Below are 21021 nucleotides of genomic sequence, written 5' to 3' on the forward strand. Positions count from 1 at the left end.
GTTCTATGACTGTTCTCACGTTACAGTTCTCAAGTTGTGGTTATGGTTTTTCAACCTTGTTTCATTATCTCCTACTGCTTTCTCACTAACTGAAGAGTATAATGCCAGTCGGTGGGGTGTACACTGCAGAGGAGGAGCTAACTTTTTTATTTGCATAGTGTCAGCCTCCTAGTGGCAGCAGCATACACCATGGTTCCTGTGTCCCCCAATGGAGGCTTCAAGAAACAGATTTTACGGTAAGCAACCAAAAATCCTGTTTTTTTGTACTGCCAAACCCCCCATGCAAGTACATTATTTTCCTATACTACTGTGGTTGAAGTGGAAAAAATCCTTGAAGAGTAATCCCCGATTTAATTTTAAAATTATCAGAGAAATTTGCTTCCTTCTCCTCCTGGACTGATCTTACATTCTCAATGGTAGAATATGTATTCAGGGAAGACAGATTTTCACATTACTGAAAAGGTGACAGGTGTGGCTTTTAAAATTCTATGGAGAAGGAAGGTGGAAGAGCAAGAGGCAGACAGAGATGTGCTGCAAATTCGCCAACTATCATCTCCAATCTCAATAATGGGAAAATCTATCTATTTTTTTTATTTTGAAAGATCAATTCAGATGGAGAAGGAAGCCGATTAGAAAGGTATAGTGCAAAGTTTCTTATTTTCACATGTACTATTGATTTAGAGAAAAAAAATACTAAATAAAACGACAATTTAAATATAAAGTAGGAAACTTTGCCGTACAATTGTATTTGAAAAGAAGACCCACATAACTAAAAAGACTGCCAAAACAGACCTTTCATCAGTTTAAGCATGTGAAACTGGCTACATCGTGGAATAGTAGATGCAGAGATGATTAAAACGTAGTTTTTATTTTTTCATTTGGTCCTCAGTAAGAAAAAGATAGCTTGTAAAGTTTAGGTTTTAGTTCAACTGGGCGTTATATGAGATTTGTCTGGGGCGTGTACTTCTTTCCCTACATGAGGCTGACCAATCATAAGCAGGCAGCATCACACAGAAGAAAAAACAAACATTCCTCTCCTCATTGATCTCTGCAACTACAGTATAGAGATACAGCAGAGATGAGTTATGGATTAGAGTTTCAGATCTCATTTCACACGGCTGTCATCTCTCACCCTTCCCCACACTGGCTGCCATGATCTGGAAGGGTATGTAATGATAAATAACTCTAGAATGCAGCTACTCTGTAAAGATGAAGCAAAGCGGAGTTATGTATCATTTCAAACATTTCCAGATCTCAGTGTTGTCAACTGTTAACTTCCCCAACGCTGTCTGCCATAAATTGAGATCTGGAACGGTTTGCAATTATACATTACTCAGCTCTGATGTATTTATGTGCAGTAGATGCAGAGACAACTGAGGAGATGACGGTGTGCCATTTTTTTCTCCTGTGTGTTGCTGCCTGTTTATGGTTTGGTCAACCTCATGCAGTGGGAGAAAAGCATGCCCGGAGAGAAATCTGTGGTAACACTCAGTTGAACTAGAACAAATTCTAACCTAAACTTTACATGCTAATATCTTCACAACAGAGAGGAGAAATTAAAAAATAAAAAACACATTTTACTCAGTTGGGCGGCCAATATTCCATTATTTGGTCAGTTATCAAGTTGAAACTGATGAAAGGTCCTCTTTAAAGGGATTTCCCATAAAGAAACTTTTTTTTTTTTATAAACCTTTGTGCTAGCATAACTTTTTAGATATACAGTGTACTGTGCAAAACCTGGGTTAGCTCTATACATTGCATGCCACTTTTCATCCCTCACTGTGCTGCATCTTTTCATTCAGTAAAATGGGTGGTACAGCATCAGTTATGACCACAGTTTTAGCCTAGGAATCTACATTTCCCATTCTACATAGCCTATCTTCCTGGCTCTCCCCTTCACACTTCTGTGCTGTGTACAGCTAACATTTGCCCATCCCGCTCACGTTCTTGACACTAAAAGCAGTATAGATGTGCAAGTTTTGGCTCCTTTTTAAATACCACCTCTGTTTTTCATGATGAAACTGCCCCCAGTAAGGCTACTTTCACACTAGCGTTAACTGCAATCCCTCACAATGCGTCGTTTTGCAGAAAAAACGCATCCTGCAAAAGTGCTTGCAGGATGCGTTTTTTCCCCATAGACTTGTGTTGACGACGCATTGCGACGGATTGCCACACGTCGCATCCGTCGTGCGACAGATGCGTCGTGCTTTGGCGGACCGTCGGGAGCAAAAAACGCTACATGTAACGTTTTTTGCTCCTGACGGACCGCCTTTTCCGGCCACGCATGCGCGGCCGGAACTCCGCCCCCACCTCCCCGCACCTCACAATGGGGCAGCAGATGCGCCGGAGAAATGCATCCGCTGCCTCCGTTGTGCAGTGCGTTAAACGCTAGCGTCGGAATCTCTGCCTGACGCATTGCGACGGGGAGATTCCGACGCTAGTGGGAAAGTAGCCTAACAATATCCCCTGCTTGATCTGCCTCACTGCCTGACATCAAATTGCTGCATCGTTCCCTCCATACACACATGCTCCTGCCCCTTGAAGTACTCCTCACTTTCAGGGCTTTCCCCGGACACCAGCTCTTCAGTGAGCTGTTCCCTGATTATTCCTTTGTCTCCCAGTAGTTATCTGTGTCAGAGGAATAATATAGATGTTAATACTCAGGCATAGAAGATCCACTTATTTCTTAAGGTACGGTTTTATTTTTTTTATTATAAGAAACTATTAAGAGTGCCAATAATTCTGACCACAGATGTATAACACACAGCAAGTACAGCAGCATTTAGCTCATTTCAACGCATGGCCATGCTGAAACCACATGTCCAGTTCCAGCCCAATCACTTTTCAAAACCTACTGCATTAACTTGATTTCAACCATTTTCTCCAACTTTAAATCCCCTAAAGTAATGTGACATTAGGAAAAAATAATTTTAGAAATATTTTTATCTGCGTCCTCTAAAATAGATAGTAATACACGACTGCAAGCTGAGATGACTCCTGGGATTTTAGTAGTCTGTAAACATGGAGACAAGCTGTAAAAAAATGGTGGGATATTTGGAATCAAGACCATTAGCAAAGTTGCTTAATGTTATTTTAGATAAATTGGAGCAATAGCAATGTGCATGGAGCCTTTAAAGGTCGCCATAACGATCTTGCCAATGATTTAATATGTGCGGGCTACTACGCCTATAAATCTTGGTATCTCGTACTTGAGTAAATTATTAACACACAGATCACATGTCAACGTCCCATTGCCATATTTATGTGTATAGCAAACAAGCTCTTCTCAGGTATTAAACATTGTAAATACAGACTTCCCGCATGAGGAACTGACAGCAGTGAATGGTCTCACACGTCCGAGGATCAGGGGTCCTCATTTCCAGATACCGTACAGTTTCGTATGCTGAAACGGTCCTTACCATCATATCTACTAATCACATCAATTAATCTTATTTTGTATCAGTAGCTACTGGGTACACTTCATCTGTATTATGATCTAAATGGGAACGATTCTCCTTGTGGAGAGTGCCAAACAAGCGTAAGGAGACTTATAGGCCATGCAATGCTCATCTGGGAATTTAAATATGCAAACAGACCCTTCAGAAAGAAGAGGACTTGAAACCTGTGTCTGCAAATGTTTTGCATTTCTGGTTTGGCTTCTTATCCCAAGTCATTTGGCAGGGCTCCATAAAAGGACAATATTGACTATTAGGATTGCTACATCCAATAGGTGGCACCAGAGATCAAGTCCTCTTCCTTCTGAAGAGGCCATTTACATCATCCCCCCCTTGGCTTTTTACTTATTTTGCTACATTACAACCTTTGTTTAAATATTTTTGTAATCCGATTTGTATGTGATGCATCCATCGGCAATAAAGTCTTAGTTGGTGAAATGAAGTGAGAAAAATATAGGCATAAATTAAGTTTATGGGAACAAAATAACTAAAAATTTGCATGTGCATGTGCATTCATCCCTTTTGCTTTGAAGCCCCTAAAAATTTCTAGTACAGGCAATTACCTTCATAAGTCACATGCTTAGTGAAAGGAAGTCCACCTGTGTGCAATCTAAGTGTCACATTGTCTTTCAGTATATACACACCTTTCTGAAAGGCCACAGAGGCTGCAACACCATTAAGATAGAGGCATGAAGACCAAAAATCAAATCCATTATCATCAAATGGAAAGAACACGGTACCACAAGAAACCTGCCATGAGAGGGCCACCAACCAAAACTATTAGTCCAGGCAAGGACATTAACCCCTTTCCAACATCGGGCAAAATAGTGCGCCGATGTCAGACTCCCCCGTTTGGTGCGGGCCCGGCGCTGAGCCCACACCTTTCCGGGCACGTCAGCTGATGTATACAGCTGGCATGTGTCCGCAACAGCCGTGGGCGGAATCGCGATCCACCCGCGGCTGTTAACTAGTTAAATGAAGCTGTCAATTTCTGACAGCGGCATTTAACTTGCGCTTACCAGAAGCGTGTCGTTAATCCCACCCATCGGTAACCTCGTCACATGACTGCGGGTCACCAATGGGTCAGCATTACACCCAGAGGTCTGAAGCAAACCGCTATGGCTGTCATGGCCAGATTGCTATGCACGCCGCCCAGTGGTCGGCGCTTAAAGTAAGTGAGCATTTCTGCTATACACAGACAATTGAAGAAGTGCAGCTTCTAGTCTCGCATGGAGACTATTGAAGCATGCAAAAAGTAAAAATAAGATTTTAAAAATAAAAAAATACTTAAAAGTTCAAATCACCCCCCCTTCCACCTCATTCAAAATAAAATAAAAAAAAATAAAACATACATATATTTGGTTCAGAATCGCCCGATCTAGCAGTATAAAAAAAATAATTAATCTGATCGCTAAATGACTTAACGAAAAAAAAAATTCAAAACCTTTTTTTGGTCGCTGCTACATTGCAATAAAATGCAATAACGGGTGATCAAAAGATCGCATCTACACGAAAATGGCATCAATAAAAACATCAGCTCGGCGTGCAAAAAATAAGCCCTCACCCAGCCCAGATCACAAAAAAATGGAGACGCTACAGGTCTCGGGAAAATGGAGCCATTTTGTTTTTTTTAACCAAACTTTGGATTTTTTTCTCACCACTTAAATAAAACCAACTTAGATATGTTTGGTGTCTATGAACTCAATGGCCTGGAGAATCATTATGGCAGGTCAGTTTTAGCGTTTATTGTTCATGGCTTAGAAAAAAAAAAAAACAACTGTGCAATTGCACTTTTTTTTTGCAATTTCACCGCACTTGGAATTTTTTTCCGTTTTCCAGTACACGATATGCTAAAACCAATGATGTCTTTCAAAAGTACAATTTGCCCTGCAAAAAACAAGCCCTCGCGTTGCTATATTGATTAAAAAATTAAAAAGTTATGGCTCTGGGAAGAAGGGGAGCAAAAAACAAAAATGTAAAAACGGAAATACCTCTGACTGTGAAGGGGGTTAATCAGAGAGGCAGCACAGATACTAATGGTGACCTTGAAAAATCTCAAGAGTTCCTAAGCAGAAATTGGAATATCTGTCAATATGACCACAATGAGCCGTGCACTCAGCAGTGGTGGCCTGCTGTTTTACATGCTCCGTACCTGTAGAACCACATTACTTTACACAGAATTGGCTCTAGAACTGGATGGGAAGTTGGGAACCCGATAAGACAGAGCAGGATATGTGTCTCCTAGGGCACAGTAATGATCAGCTTTGCAGCATGGACAGCAGATGTTTCATGATGCTATTTAGAAGCAAAAACTGCTAATTTATTTAGAAACAACATTTTTTTTAATCATCGGAAGTATATTTTAATCTTACAGGAAAGATATATATCTTGGTACTGTACTACTTTAATCTTGACATACAATAACGTGCATTTACCTTTCCCACTCAATTGTAAAGTGCTGCGCTATATAAATAAACTTAATATTTCCAGATACAAGTTTTGCATTTTCACAACAGCATATTGTTAGGTAATGAGAGGAAACTCACCTGTCGGATTAGATCTGAGTGCCTGAAGTTATCTGGGCCGTCATAAACAATTTTTTGCAAGCTGCAAGATGTCTTCACATAACTCTTGGATGAACAGTTGCTGTTGTTAGATGAAAAGTTTGCTTTACCATCCGTCTGCTGCATCATTGGCCTTACAGTGGCTGTAGTGATGCTTTTGCTCACCGTTGTCTCCTCTGGACTTCCAGCCTCTTTTAAAAATTTATTAAATCTGTCCAAGTACGATGGTCTCTCAGGCAAAAGGTAGTAATGAGTATTGCTAACCTTCTTACCATCTTTTACAATAGGCAAGATGCAAGGGCCCTTGGGAATGTCCTTACCCTGTGCTAATATAACTTTTGGGGTGGCATATTTAGGGTCTGAAGCAAAGCTTTGGGTGGTGGGCATAGGTTTTCCTGGAGAAGTAGAAAGTCCAACGCACATGGGAGAACAGAGGTTTGATCTCTGCTGTGGAGAACCTACATGGAAAGCCATAGGGCTAGGAGTCCTAGATGATGGCTGGGACAATGGGTCCCGTGGTGGTAGTAAGGGTGCTCGCCCAACATCTTCAGCCCCAAAAGCAGGAGACAGCTCTCCAGACAAACGTTCATGCTCATTGCGTCTGACTGGTCTGGGGGGGATGGGAATGCGTGGTGGTATTTGTGGTTTGTCTTCCGAAAGTGTTACATTCATATTCGCAACAGATGAGCTTGGGCTAGGAGTTGATGCAAGAGAGGAGGAGAGAGGAACATTGAGCTTCTTCATGCATTCTTGCTGCAGCTCCTCAAATAGTTCAGAAGTTTGAGAAAAGGTGGACTGTTTCATATCCTTTGTAGGCAGGAACAGATTGTCCTCTATTCTAATCCTAACTTGGCCTCTCTCATTTTCTTGTACATAACCATAGTTGGTTTCTCCTTTGTCTCTGGCCTTCTGAAGTAGGTTTATCGATACTTTATCTCTGTTTTCCAAAACTTCAGGACTATTTATAGCGTATACTTCTAAATCATCATCATCTTGTGCCACCTCATCATAAGCTGGAGGAGCTGGAAGCGGTTTTGTATCCCAGTCAACCACAGGCGTTGGATGAAGAGGACGAGGAAGTGAGCGCGAGGGACTTTGGGGAGGGGTTTTATCAAGTAATGAGAAGGCATCCATAGCCAATTTAGCTAAAGAAGGAGCAGTCTTTTCAGATATAGGAGAAATAAACCCTGGGCTTAATGGACTAATATCTTCTCCAAAGTCTATCAAAGCCACATCTCCTGAAGAAAAGCTGCAACTTTTAATTCCAAGAAGGTGCCGGTCAGTCACTTTGGTACCCGCTACCCTTGCAGAAGGTTTAACCAATTTAAGTCCTTTGGTTGTGGTCTTCTTGAGGGAAAGCTTCTTGATTCCAGCTGACAGTGAGTCGTCCTCACCGTTGATAGGATGATAAGTTGGTTCTAAAATGGTAAGCATAGGTAGAAGTTTATTTCATGGAGAAGCTCTAGTAAATATTATTCATAAATACATAAAGATTTACTTAATTAACGCAGATAACACATCACACAAGCGACTGTATATTGTAGACGCACATTTTAGCAAGAAAAAAATCTTGTGTGTGTATATTACAGTTTAGAGAAAGCTTGATATCATTGAGGAGGTTGCTGACAGAGTGTCCTTCCTGAACAATGAGAGAACTATGCAGTGGTATTTCTTTCCGCCTGCCCAACGCTGAACTATCTGATCAGTGCAAGCAAAAAGAGAAAGCTACCATGGATGCTGCAAGTTCTAGCCAGCTCAATGACTTTTTCATCAAGTGATTAGTCACGTCTTAAGTCTGGAAGAACTTCAGAGCTGTGTTTGTGTTGATGTAGCAGAGCTGTGTGTGTATATGCACAGCAGAGCTGAGTGTGCATGCAGCAGTGATGTGTATGGGTGTGCGCTGCATAAAAAGTACATAATGTTTGCGCTGTATATGTGTATAATACACGACTTGCAGATAAACGCCAATAATAGATCTTTTATCTACCAATTCTACACAAGTGCATTAAAATTTGTAATATTGACCCATCTACTTCTGAACACCAATAGAAAAGTTTATCTATATTAAATGCATCCCCCCCAATTTTCTGCTATCTAAACCTTGGGTGTGTCTAACGGCAAAGTAATTTCTATAGTCCACAGGTAGGCTCTACAGCAGTGCTTCCCAAACTCCAGTCCTGATGGCCCCCAACTTGTCATGTTTTCGGGATTTCGTGAGCATTGCACAGGGTATGGAAGTATCATCAAGGCATCAGGAATTCTCTCACTTGTGCAACACTATGGGAATCCTGAAGACAATACCTGTTGGGGGCCGTGATGACTGTGGGAAACACTGCTCTAGAGGCTCGGACTTTCACCTGGCTGCCTCTGCATGTAACCATGCTCTGTAGTCACACTAGTCAGCTGGAGGAAGCTGACCAGAGTGGAATAGAAGAGAAAAGCCAGAATCTTTAGGAGAAGAGTCTGCACAGGCGGTGTGGATCAAACTTCAAGTATCAGTGGTTAATATGGACAATTGCTGGGACTAGCTCAGCAGTGTGTGAGTTAGGGTACCGTCACACTATAACATTTCGATCGCTACGACGGTACGATTCGTGACGTTCCAGCGATATCGTTACGATATCGCTGTGTCTGACACGCAGCAGCGATCAGGGATCCTGCTGAGAATCGTACGTCGTAGCAGATCGTTTAGAACTTTCTTTCATCGCTGGATCTCCCGCTGTCATCGCTAGATCGGTGTGTGTGACACCGATCTAGCGATGCGATCCAGCGATGCGTTCGCTTGTAACCAGGGTAAACATCGGGTAACTAAGCGCAGGACCGCGCTTAGTTACCCGATGTTTACCCTGGTTACAAGCGTTAAACTGAAAAAAAAACAAACAGCACATACTTACATTCTGGTGTCCGTCAGGTCCCTTGCCGTCTGCTTCCCGCACTGTGACTGCCGGCCGTAAAGTGAAAGCAGAGCACAGCGGCTGTGCTTTGACTTTCACTTTACGGCCGGCAGGCACTGAGTGCGGGAAGCAGACTGCAAGGGACCTGACGGACACCAGAATGTAAGTATGTGCTGTTTGTTTTTTTTTAGTTTAACGCTTGTAACCAGGGTAAACATCGGGTAACTAAGCGCGGTCCTGCGCTTAGTTACCCGATGTTTACCCTGGTTACCCAGGGACCTCGGCATCGTTGGTCGCTGGAGAGCTGTCTGTGTGACAGCTCCCCAGCGACCACACTACGATTTACCTACGATCACGGCCAGGTCATATCGCTGGTCGTGATCGTAGGTAAATCGTATAGTGTGACGGTACCCTAACCAGGGTCTGTTTCGTTTTGCTATCACCTGGACAAGACTATGCAAATTGTCTCTTCAGAGAAGAAGAAGTCTTGAACTCTAGTCCCACCTATTGGAAGTAGCAGTCCTACAAGTCAATTGAGATTCTGATTGTGCTTTTATCCTAAGTCATATTGCAAGGCTCATTAAAGGGTTGATATTGACTGTAGGATTGCTACATCCAATAGGTGGCACTAGAGTTCAAGTACTATTCCTCTCTGAAGAGACAATTTGCATATTTAAATTTCCCAAAGGGGCATGCAAGGCATTTAAGTCTCCATATATTGGCGTGTCAGACCTGCCATGTCACTCTCCACAAGGAGAAAACTTACCACTTGGACAAGACTAGGAATTTATGTTTATGGTTTTTGTTTGGTATTGTGCAATCTGTGGAAAGTAAACATCACATTGCTTTGAAACCAGAATCCAGTGACAGGGTGAACACTACCTAATACCTACCTAAGAGCGTGATCCTCTACGCCACATAATAAGGCATATTGATCCAGCATATTTTGTATATTTTATGCTATTTCATTTTCATTCAAGTGGAAACTGCTATTCAATATAAAAATATGCATCTTCTGTCCATTCTATAAATCAATAAAACTGAGGATCTGTTTTCTCATCCATTCAACAAGTGCAATGGCCGGTCTGAATTGACCGTTAGTTGGGCATGTGTACCCTGCTTCATTCAGTCTTCGAAAGGGACACAGCCAGCCAAGTGCAGCACAGCAGTGCCCTACCGACCTAACATTTATCATCGGTCCATTTTGTGTAAGCCATTATTGACAACTGGAAGGGCATTTTCTGCTTTGTGCTTCGCTTATTACCTTCAAAAGGGCACTAGAAACTGGTGTAAATTACGGCGCAAAGCTACTCCTGCTTGCAGCATTTGCTTGTCTAAGAGAGAACAGGTAAACATGTGCCTTCTTAGAATTTATGTGTGAAGTGCAACATATCATTTATTGCCATACTCTGAAGTAGGACCAGTAAATTAACCTCCAGTCCTAGTACACTCAATGCCCAATGTGTTTTAGTACCACAGTACATGTAGTACATCTCCTCCCTCATTTCGGTCTATCGGCCTAGCCGACCGCTGCACTCTGCAAATGACTTTCGACTAACCTCTGCACCAATCCGTACCTCCCACTCCTTACTCCAAGACTTCTCCCGCGCTGCACCAATCCTCTGGAATGCTCTACCCCAAGATATTAGGACCATCCACAATTTGCATAGTTTTGGGCACTCCCTTAAGACACATTTGTTCAGAGCGGTCTATCACGTTCCCTAATCAGTCATTTTATGTGTGTGTGTGTGTGTGTGTGTGTGTGTGTGTAGCCCATTCACTATCTCCATCTATCCACCACCCCCTGAAGATGGCTGGACAATCAATGTAAATACATCATTGTAAATACACACCTGTACTTTGTATCTCCCCCACCTCATTGTAGATTGTAAGATCTCACAAGCAGGTTCGTCTTATTTTGCTTTAATTATTGTATTGTTAACGTTGTTACTGTTTGTGTTTGAAACTGTTAAACTGTAAAGCGCTGCGGAATATGTTGGCGCTATATAAAGATAATTATTATTAGTAGTACCTCTGGAGTTTTTCATGCGTTTTCATCAGTACAAGTCATAATTCATATATTAACTAAGTTGCAATGTCACACACCTAACAAAACAAAAAACTTCTGCCAATAAAACAATGCACATTAACGTGGTTTTAACACAGGAAAAAGCCCAATAAAAATGTAACCATTTAGACATTCATATAGGGGACTTAGCCCCTATAAAAATCAGTAAATTAGTTATTACATTTTATTGATGCTCTGAGGGAACGTTGGTGTGTCCTCGACATGACCTAAAGTTCGATACGCCATTCCACCCCCTCAGGTACCTTCCTCTTATAGTTATTGACAGCGCTCTGTTTGGAGCAATGCCTGATCTGAATCCCCAGCCCTGCACATACTGACACTGCAGGGGCGACCGTATCCATCGTTCTTTTTGGTGTGAGACATTACATTTCTTTGTTCTAAAAAAATACGTTGTTGTAATATTAAGGCAAAGCATATCAGAGACAGGGAAGACATCCTTCAGAAAAAGTGGGTTTTCTATGATACCAGGCAAATTAATTTAAATATGTACCTTAACGTGCATTAAATTACCATTACTTGATCAATAAGTAAGCTTTTATTACAAAAGGTTAATAAAATAAAAAATAAAAAACAGTCCAGAATATGGCAGAAAAATAAGTCTTTAGTCTTTCACATTTAAAAGTTACCGTAATAAGGTAATGCTTTTGCAATTATGACATGTATATAAAAGGTTAAGAGGTATCAAGTCACTAATTCCACTGCACACGTGTTAGGACAACGTCAGCACAGAGTTAATCCATAGATTGTACACGCTGTACCTTGAGAGAGAGAAAGTACAAGGGTACAGAGTGGGCAGGAGCAAGGTGCACTGAAGAGGGAGGGAAGACACTTACTCTTAACCAAGGCAGCAGGTTGAGGAGGGCGAGGCGGAGGCTCTCCTGAGAGAAGAAAGGCCATGAAGCATTGGAAAAAAGCCAGTAACTGATTTAGATGAGGCACAAGCATGCAAATTAAAATTATTTCTGAAAGCAGGAGGCTGCATGACACACAAATCATATTAAAGATATGATGAAATACAACAGCAAAGAGAATTATGGCAAAAAGTAACTTCAAGCAGTAGTAATGAAAGAATAACAAACATAGAAGTGGGATATATTGGTCAATATTAGGGCCCTCTTTCACACATCCAATTTTGCATAGTTTAAACTTGCGTTAAGGTTTTTCAGAACAAAAATTGGTTTACACTAAAAAAGAGTTGAAGTAGAAATCAAGCTTGAAGATCTATTTGGTGGTAACATACACCGTGAATTTCGGCTGCTGACCAGTGCTTTTTATGCCTTATTTGGGTCACCTGCCGTTGATGCAATGTTTGATGCAGACTTTTGAGCCAAAGCCAGAGAAAATTCATTTAGATTTCTCACTGCTTTTGAATCTACATGCATTTGGCTAGAACATAGAGAAACATTTTTCCAAAAATGTTCACGGTGGTTTACATATTGTGTATTGTATTTGTTTTTTACAAAGGTGCTATGTTGCCAATTGCAAGCAGTGAGGCAGAGTTCGCCACCACTCTCTCATTCCCGCTAATCTCTCCATCGGGGCTTGGGTTGGAATACCCTAAAACCACAGTATTCAGCTCTTTCCCATTTTCAGCCAATGACGCAAAAGGATTCCAAAAATAATTTAACTTTGGTCTCAGGTTGACCTCCTTTCTGGCAATGTCTGTTTTTTTGCTGGACATAATATTGTGACGTCTGATAGATGAAAATCCCACCTATCTGAGAAACATGACTCCATCTTTGCTGCTGCTGTGAAAACAGAAGTTGGCCACTCCAGTGTTGATCTCTCCACTCACTTTACTGGGTATTCTGAAAACAGCTGAGCAATAGTCATGTAGCGGTCTCAGAGGTAGGACGTGCATCTATCATTTATGGTTAACCCTCTTCTACAGAGCTGGATCACGTTTCGGCAAAATGACAAAAGGATGGCATCTTTTTTTCCTAGGAAATGCTGGGGACAACATACAGCATATGCATAAAGCAATCCAGACAACACAAAGCGTATGCATAAAAGAACTTATGCAATTAATGGACAAACCATTTATGCTTTATTCTTTTTACTAAAGCCCTTTAATAACTTGCTTCTTTGCCAGGTTAGTCTGTCCTTCCGAGCCTACAACTTCAGTTCCTGCTCTAGATCCCCTACGATGGCAGCTATTATAAGTAGGGAGTGGGTATAAAGCACCTTCCTAGCAATCTCCACATTATCACCTGATTAGCAATTGTGTGGGCATTTACTGTATGTGGATAACAACTTGGATCCTTCCTATAAACGTACCTATGATAGCTGAACCAGCAGAAAGCGTCACTGAGACATAGCAGAGGACTTGTGCGAATTGGGGGAGATTTAGCAATATCATTGCTAAAATTAAGGGAAATATCACACAAAGTGTGTCAAATTTATTAAAATGATGAAAAAAAGCTAGATAACTCTTTGGCACCGTGCTGGACATATTGGACACTGTTCCTTTCCTTATGTCACCTCTTGGCTGGTGCCAAAAATATGAACTTAATAGATTCGATACTCTTATCCAAACACTTTACAAAAAGTGTCTAGAGCGGCTCAAAAAACCCTTTAATCTAGTAATTATACTTGGCTCACAATATATATTCTTCATTTTAGCACTATTTCTGTGAATTTTACTTAAGAAAATCTCAACAATTGTTCCTGCATGTTGAACAACCTGGCAAAAAGAAGATATTAAAGAAACGATCATTTTTCCTTGTTGTAAAAGTGTGGAGCAGATGCTGATTGACGATTAAGGCTACTTTCACACTAGCGTCGGAATCTCCCCGTCGCAATGCGTCGGGCAGAGATTCCGACACTAGCGTTTGACGCACTGCACAACGGGTGCAGCGGATGCATTTCTCCGGCGCATTGTGAGGTGCGGGGAGGTGGGGGCGGAGTTCCGGCCGCGCATGCGCGGTCGGAAAAAGCGGTCCGTCAGGAGCAAAAAACGTTACACTTAACGTTTTTTGCTCCTGGCGGTCCGCCACAACACGGCGTAACCGTCGCACGACGGGTCGCAATGCGTCGCTAATGTTAATCTATGGGGCAAAAACGCATCCTGCACACAACTTTGCAGGATGCGTTTTTTGCCATAAACGACGCATTGCGATGTCTGGCAAAAAACGCCAGTGTGAAAGTAGCCTAACACATTCTCTTTTGCACAAGCATGCTGAATACATGGCTCTATGGCAAACAAACCACTTACTCTTTGCCCTCCCTGGAAGCTGAGTTGGTTTAGGGGTTCCTTGATCCAGTCCTAGAATGTCAGGTGGATCCATGGGATTTCCCAAGTACAGCCTGCGGGGGGAAGCAGACAACATAAAGCAAGGGCATAAAAGCAACTAATTGTATCACAATATGATAAAAGACAAATGTACTCTCTGAGCAAAATGGAATGGAATTGTTATAAAAAAAATCCCTTTTACTGCATGATTACCAGAATAGTATAATTGCTGGCCTTAAAATTAAAGAGGTGCATGACAGCGCAGTAAATACTGCCTCTGATCGGTGGTAAAATCATTACCAATAGTCAGACAGCCGCAGTTCCCACACTGTCAAATGACAGCGTGAGCCCACAGCTGGGTCACTGGCGTCGGGCTGATGGGACTACTACTCTCATCAGCCTATGCCTGCTGCCGCGAACATCAGAGAGAGCAGGCACGGGTGATGGGAGTATTCATCAGCCACTGCCTGGGTACTAAATAAGTAATTCCCAAAAAAACGGTGTGGTTTTCCTATATTTTTGATAACCAGCCAGCCAAAACTGAAAGCTATGGGCTGCAACCCTCAGCTGTCAGCGTTAGCAAGGCTGGTTACCAAGAATAGAGGGGTCCCTACACCTTTTTAAAATAATTTATATAAATAATTTTAAAAACGGCATGGGGTCCCCCTAATTTTTGACATCCAGGCAAGCTAAAGCAAACAGCTGGGGGCTGGTATTCTCAGTCTGGTAAGGGCCCATGAATCTTTGCAAACAGCGTTAAATATTTTTGTTTAAATATTTCCCACTGCATTTTGTACACAGACACATGGTTAACGGTCATATTTTATTTTAGGATTGTTAATATTTATCATTGTCAATTTTAGTGAAAAACCATATCCAGTCTGACTACAACGTTACAGACACATTACACTTCATATCCAGCAGAGGGCACTGCAGGAAAAAGAAGTCTGAGCATCAAAATGTGGTAAAAAATGCATATCCATCAAAGTGACCTCTTAAAATCAGCTTAGGCCAACTAAAAATAAGGAAATATGCAAAGTTAGTTATTTAAAAAGAAAATAAATAAATCTACACAAAAAAAATGTTTGACCATTTATTTCCAGATGAGAGAACCCTGATTTAGCTGAAACACTACGCACTGACTTTGATCACCTTGAGCATCTAATGATAAGTTAATGTTGCTGTGTTGTAGCATGTGCATAATGTGATTCCAACATTTCCATCACCTACAATCCAGGTTACAAACTACTTTGCCAACATAGTCCGCAAGGAAAGTCAGATTAAATTGCTACTTGCTTACGACCTGACTGATAGCAAGTTGCAGGCAAAATGTAAGACCAAAATTGTAGCCTAAATGTGTCCGTTTTGTCCGGTTACTTTGCTGTGCTAGCTTTCAAACCAACACAATTTTTGATAACACTTTTTTTTTTAAAATCAATAGCAAAGAAACCTACAAAACTGACAGTCTATAAAAGTGCTAACACTTAGTCTTATGACAGGTGTCACAAAAAAGAAGGCATCCTGGTTCTTCCTTTCGTTTCAATCACTATAATAACTATATACGTTAGGGGATGACCATATGGCATGTGCCATAAAACATGATGATATACATAGGGGATGTGATGGTCAATGATGCCTTGGAATCAGATTGTTTCATTTTGAAGACATACTGCAGGACCAGCTCTGTCCCATAATTGGCATATACTGAAGCTGTTCCGCCTCTTTTCTAATATACTGACATTTATCTTAATAACGCTATATATTTGGAACAATGTAACAATGCCACGTGTATAATGGAGATTCATCTCCATACTGTTACTGGAAATATGATGAGCTACTGTACATCTGGAAAATAATCTCAGGCAACATAAGCTCGGTGATTATCGCCTAACTTAATTGTACAGCATTAGTACACGCAAGTCATTCCTCTTTTCCGCTAATTTGCCACTAAATCGTAATGGTTATCGCATTGTCTGTAGATACCTTAAAATATAAGTAAATCAGATGAAACTAAAAAGGCACTGCAAGCTAGAGGATAAAAGCAACTTAGATTTCTGGAAATGGTTTCTTACTCATCAATCCTGTCAGGGAAGCCCCAGCAATGAGCAGGCACAGTGTCTCCATGACCGGTGTGGATAAAGCTGTTCTTTAGAGGACGACTGATATCATGGGCAGACAGTCCAGCTACAGATGTCACCGTGTTACGTGGAAACTGACCGACTTTCAATGTTCGCTTGTTCTGGCCTCTCCACCAGTAATTCTCAGCCCTGTGGGAAAGATAAAGGAGACATCAGGCCATGATGAATAGGCTAAATTCTGCAACAGTAATGTACACCCAAATGAGGCCCCAAATCTCAGAACAAATGTACAAAACAGTGTTCAGCTTTTTGATTTTGGGTCCTTAACAAGTGTAAGAGAAAAGCATCTTTGAGGTTTACCTGCAGCTGCCCTGAACCTCCTGCAATACAGGTGCACCCTTCTGGAGTGGCTACGTGTTCAGTCTGTGCGATTACCGCCTTGCCTAATTAACACGTGGGTACACGCATAGTAAAGAGTGAGTCAGCCCTTCTTCCTGTCATCCCTGGAGGCACGCACAAGCACATCTGTCACAAGTACTCCTATGGAATTCCTTACATCCCTTACTAATCATCTAGCTAAAAACTCCAGAAATGGACAAGACATGACAGGAATCCACCTCCAGCCAGGTTTATGGTTTGTACAGAAACGGAAATGAAGCCCCCAACCTGCAGAATCGCCCTCCACTAGTTTCCCTCCTACACACCTTGTCGGGTACAAAGTCACACACCACCCTATCTTCCGTAATTACTTAGTGACACCACTAACTAAGTGGTGATCAGTTTTCAGAGGCTGGAAAAGATTAGAACAAAATCACTGCATTTATGGATTAGATTCTGAATTATGTAAAAAATGTGACTGGACAAGGTTGGGGGTAAGAAACAGACAGTGAAAAGCAGAGTGGAGGTGAGGAGTGAGAGACACTGCCGATTATCACAAATCTGCACATTTCAGGGTGAAAACCATAAGTATCATGTGTAGGGCTCATCTGATAATGAAAGCTATCTGAGTATGTCCCAATACGATCACCATGAAGCACACACTGTACCATTTGACAATCTGACAGTGACATGTTTCAGCATTTTCCCAGAAGAAATCCAAAAGTACGCCTGTAGTAAGGTTACTTACGGAGCCCAAGACAGACGAGTCTAAACTCTGTCCCCTATGGTGACAGGACTTCTGTCCTTGGTGCTCTTACACCTCTTTCCCTTTCCCTGGTAACCCATCCCTTCTCTAAAGATCAGCTCACCTGCCCCCGCTGTGTGGCTGCCAGCAGGAATGGGAGCAGTGTGTGGGTGTGGAAGAGTGTATCTAAGCTGCAGCACGCCATTGGTACACAGGCAGGGTCAAAGGAAATGAGTGCATTTAAGTTCCTTGTACTGCATTTAACCCATTCTTTGGCAGGGACATTGGTTTTGTCACAAGAATGCTTCATTACATGCAGAAAATCCTGAGATGCAGTTGTGGGGAGACCTAATCTTAGGTGACCAGTTCTGCTCACACTATCCATACAACATGCAAGGAGTCCTGGCAAGGAGTGACACCAGCTGAATTATCACCATCCATTGCTCCTGTGTCCTGGGCCCCGACAACCATTTGTCATGCAAACCCAAAATGGAATAAAAGTCTATCTATCTGGCTTTATATTATGAAACACTTTCCCATTTTGTTTCTTGGTAGGTTTTGTATTAAGAAGTATTGGGGATGTGCATTGCCCCAAAGTGAGTGAAATGAAGGCAGAGCTACCGCACAGCTTTCCCTACACAACCTTTCAGTCGTTGTCTACGCTCTGTACATTAGATGCAACCATAGGAATGAACAATTGGAGCGGTGTGTCTGCTCAATACCTTCGATTGTGCCTCCATGACTACATGGCATAGGTCTGGCCTAACCATGAGGTCTGTATTCTGATGCGGTTTATAGCACCAGGATTGGATCTAAAAGACTAGATCATTTTACGTCTCTTCCCTGCCGAATTGATGACTGCATTTGGATTAATAAAGTGAGAATTACATCTAATCGGTAAGAGAGAATGGTCTTTGAGTACTGTTTTGGAGAAGGAACAATGGCAGAGATTTCCACTGACGATTCATTACTTTTATGATGGCTCTGGTCAGTCTGTCAGGTACCTCTTGGGATCCCAGTATTCTTGATAGCCCACACAGTGATATAAACTTCCATTTTCTAGTCATACAAAAATACATGAATCCCTAGCAACATTTATTATTAGAACGAATCCCCCCAAAATATTGTGAAATTACAAGAATGTCTCCTCATTAACGCAGTATGACTGTACGTGTCCAAGCTGTGACTTGAGAAGCAGGAATACACACCCTGTCTGCACCACACATCACTGAACACCTGAACTACGCAGCCGCCAGTCACATTACAACTGTGTCAGTGAAAGGGTTAAAGCCACGCATCCTCCTCTCTGGCCTGGTTGGAGCTATCAGTCTACTCAGCCTGTCTCTGATGCTTGGGCACAATTACGAGGTGTGGTTGTGATGGGCGCTCCCCCGTGACTCACGTTTAGCTCTCCACCCAGACCTGATAACCTACCCACAGGGTGAGTCAGTGGCATACTCACTGTGTAACCCCTAATTTTCCACAGTGTTAGCAGAATAATTAATCAGTAATTCCTGACATAATATATTGTGACATAACTTTCTGACATGGGTTACAGAACTGTTTAAAAAAGCCATTATTGTCTGACTCCAAAAAGGAATATTCTGCAGGTGGCATAAAGCAATGCAATGTGTAAGCACCTGCCAACTGCATTGACAGCGCAGAACATGGCAGTCCAGGTCTGGTTGTGACCCACTCCACCACAGGTGTAAAGACTGCTCAGGCCCCCTAACAAGGCTGCAATGGGCATTACTACGGGTTTTAGGCTGTGCCTACTGATACATTTCAGGTCTTCTACAGATCCTAACAAACCAAACCTTTTGTTCTTCACGTAAAGCTCATTTCCATATCTTTATCGGCCATGTCTACAGGTAACATGAGCATCATTTACCCAAACTGACTTTAGGATGAAATTGCATTTTGCCCATATCTTTGATCCCCATCTGCGTGGCATATTCTGCATCACCAGCTCTAGGTAGGTGGGTATCCACGAAGAATACAGGTGATGCAATTAGGGATTATTTGACTACAGCTAGTTCTCCAAAGATTCCTAATTAGGGACCACAATTGGGCAGTTGCTTTGACACAAAGATTTAGTTCCCAATTCTGAATTAGCAAATAATGTTATTGGCAAGCAAAGTGTAGTGGAAAAATTGGGGTAAAACCTCCACTAACACAAACAACAGTAGAATAGTGAATAAAAATAATTCCAAATCTCAACCTATGGACTATAATAAGGGCCAACTGCAACCAACAATATGCGATCAAAACCGAGAGACAAAAGACAACAGTCATGAAGCCCATTTAGAAGTAACCAAAGTATAAATCTATATTATTATCAAAAACAGGAAAAGGGGCTAAAAAGAATATCCCCATTTGTCCCCTTTTCCGGCTTTCATGATAATAATAAAGATTTAGGGTATGTTCACACGTTCAGGATTTCCATCCTTTTTTTTTCAGGACAGTTTTTTTAAAAAACTGCAGCTCTTGGCAGAAAACGCAGGTCCTTTTTTTGTCCTTTTTTGATGCGTTTTTTGATGCGTTTTTTTATCCTTTTCTTATGCAGTTTTCTATGCAGAGACTGTGTGTTTCCTAGGAAGCTTTTTAGGGCTAAAATGGCTGAAAATACCCTAACCCTACCCCTAACCCTACCCCTAACCCTACCCCTATTCTAACCTTAGTGAAAAAAAAAAAAAAAAATCTTAATTTTTTTATTGTCCCTACCAATGGGGGTGACAAAGTGGGGGGGGGTGTCATTTACTATTTTTTTATTTTGATCACTGAGATAGGTTATATCTCAGTGATCAAAATGCACTTTGGAGCGAATCTGCCGGCCGGCAGATTCGGCGGGCGCACTGCGCATGCGCCCGCCATTTTGCAAGATGGCGGCGCCCAGGGAGAAGACGGCCGGACGGACACCGGGTAAGTATAAGGGGGGGAGATTAGGGCACGGGGGGGGGGCATCGGAGCACTGGGGGGGGCATCGGAGCACGGGGGGGGGGGGGGGGGGGCATCGGAGCACGGGGGCGGGATCGGAGCACGGGGGGGCAGCCACACTCCGCCCACGCACTTCCGCCCGCTCCCCCGCACTTCCTGCTGCAGCGGTTCTGCACATCAAATCGCAGTAAAACCCGCAGATATATTTTTGATCTGCGGGTTTTAATGCGATTTTGACCTCACAATGGAGGTCTATGGGTGCAGAACCACTGCGGTTCAGGAAAAAGAAGTGACATGCTCCTTCTTTTTTGCCGCAGCTATTCTGCGCGGCTTTTTAAACGAAATTACGGACCATGTGCACAGCAGTGACTGTTTTCCATAGGGTTACATTGTTATGTACCCTGCATGGAAAACTGCTGCGGAACCGCAGCGGCAATACCGCTGCGGTTCCGCAGTAAAAAACGCACTGTGTGAACATGGCCTTATACTTTGGTTGCTTCTAAATGAGCTTTATGACTGTTGTCTTTTGTCTCTCGGTTTAGTTCCCAATTCTGAATGTAGGACAACTGGCAGCAGGTCATGGAGTAAGAAAGACAAATAGGATATCTACAAGCTTATGCACTAAGCGTCAAGAGGGCAGTTTCATGGC

At 42.2% G+C, this 21021-nt stretch overlaps 1 protein-coding gene across 6 annotated transcripts in view; it reads right to left on the minus strand.

The window, feature by feature from the left end:
* TNK2 (tyrosine kinase non receptor 2) overlaps positions 1 to 21021 on the minus strand; it is a 348026-nt gene that overhangs the window by 24667 nt on the left and 302338 nt on the right. For 5 of the 6 annotated variants that reach the window (XM_069727059.1, XM_069727063.1, XM_069727062.1 and 2 more), the window contains 4 exons: positions 16307 to 16501; positions 14217 to 14308; positions 11836 to 11880; positions 6002 to 7437 (listed from right to left, as the gene is read on the minus strand). In XM_069727059.1, coding sequence (XP_069583160.1) covers positions 6002 to 7437; positions 11836 to 11880; positions 14217 to 14308; positions 16307 to 16501 — 1768 coding nt within the window. The remainder of the gene's footprint in view (positions 1 to 6001; positions 7438 to 11835; positions 11881 to 14216; positions 14309 to 16306; positions 16502 to 21021) is intronic. The other variant, XM_069727060.1, reaches the window with a different exon arrangement.

The sequence above is a fragment of the Ranitomeya imitator genome, chromosome 5 (assembly GCF_032444005.1).
Source record: "Ranitomeya imitator isolate aRanImi1 chromosome 5, aRanImi1.pri, whole genome shotgun sequence".
Classification (NCBI taxonomy): domain Eukaryota; kingdom Metazoa; phylum Chordata; class Amphibia; order Anura; family Dendrobatidae; genus Ranitomeya; species Ranitomeya imitator.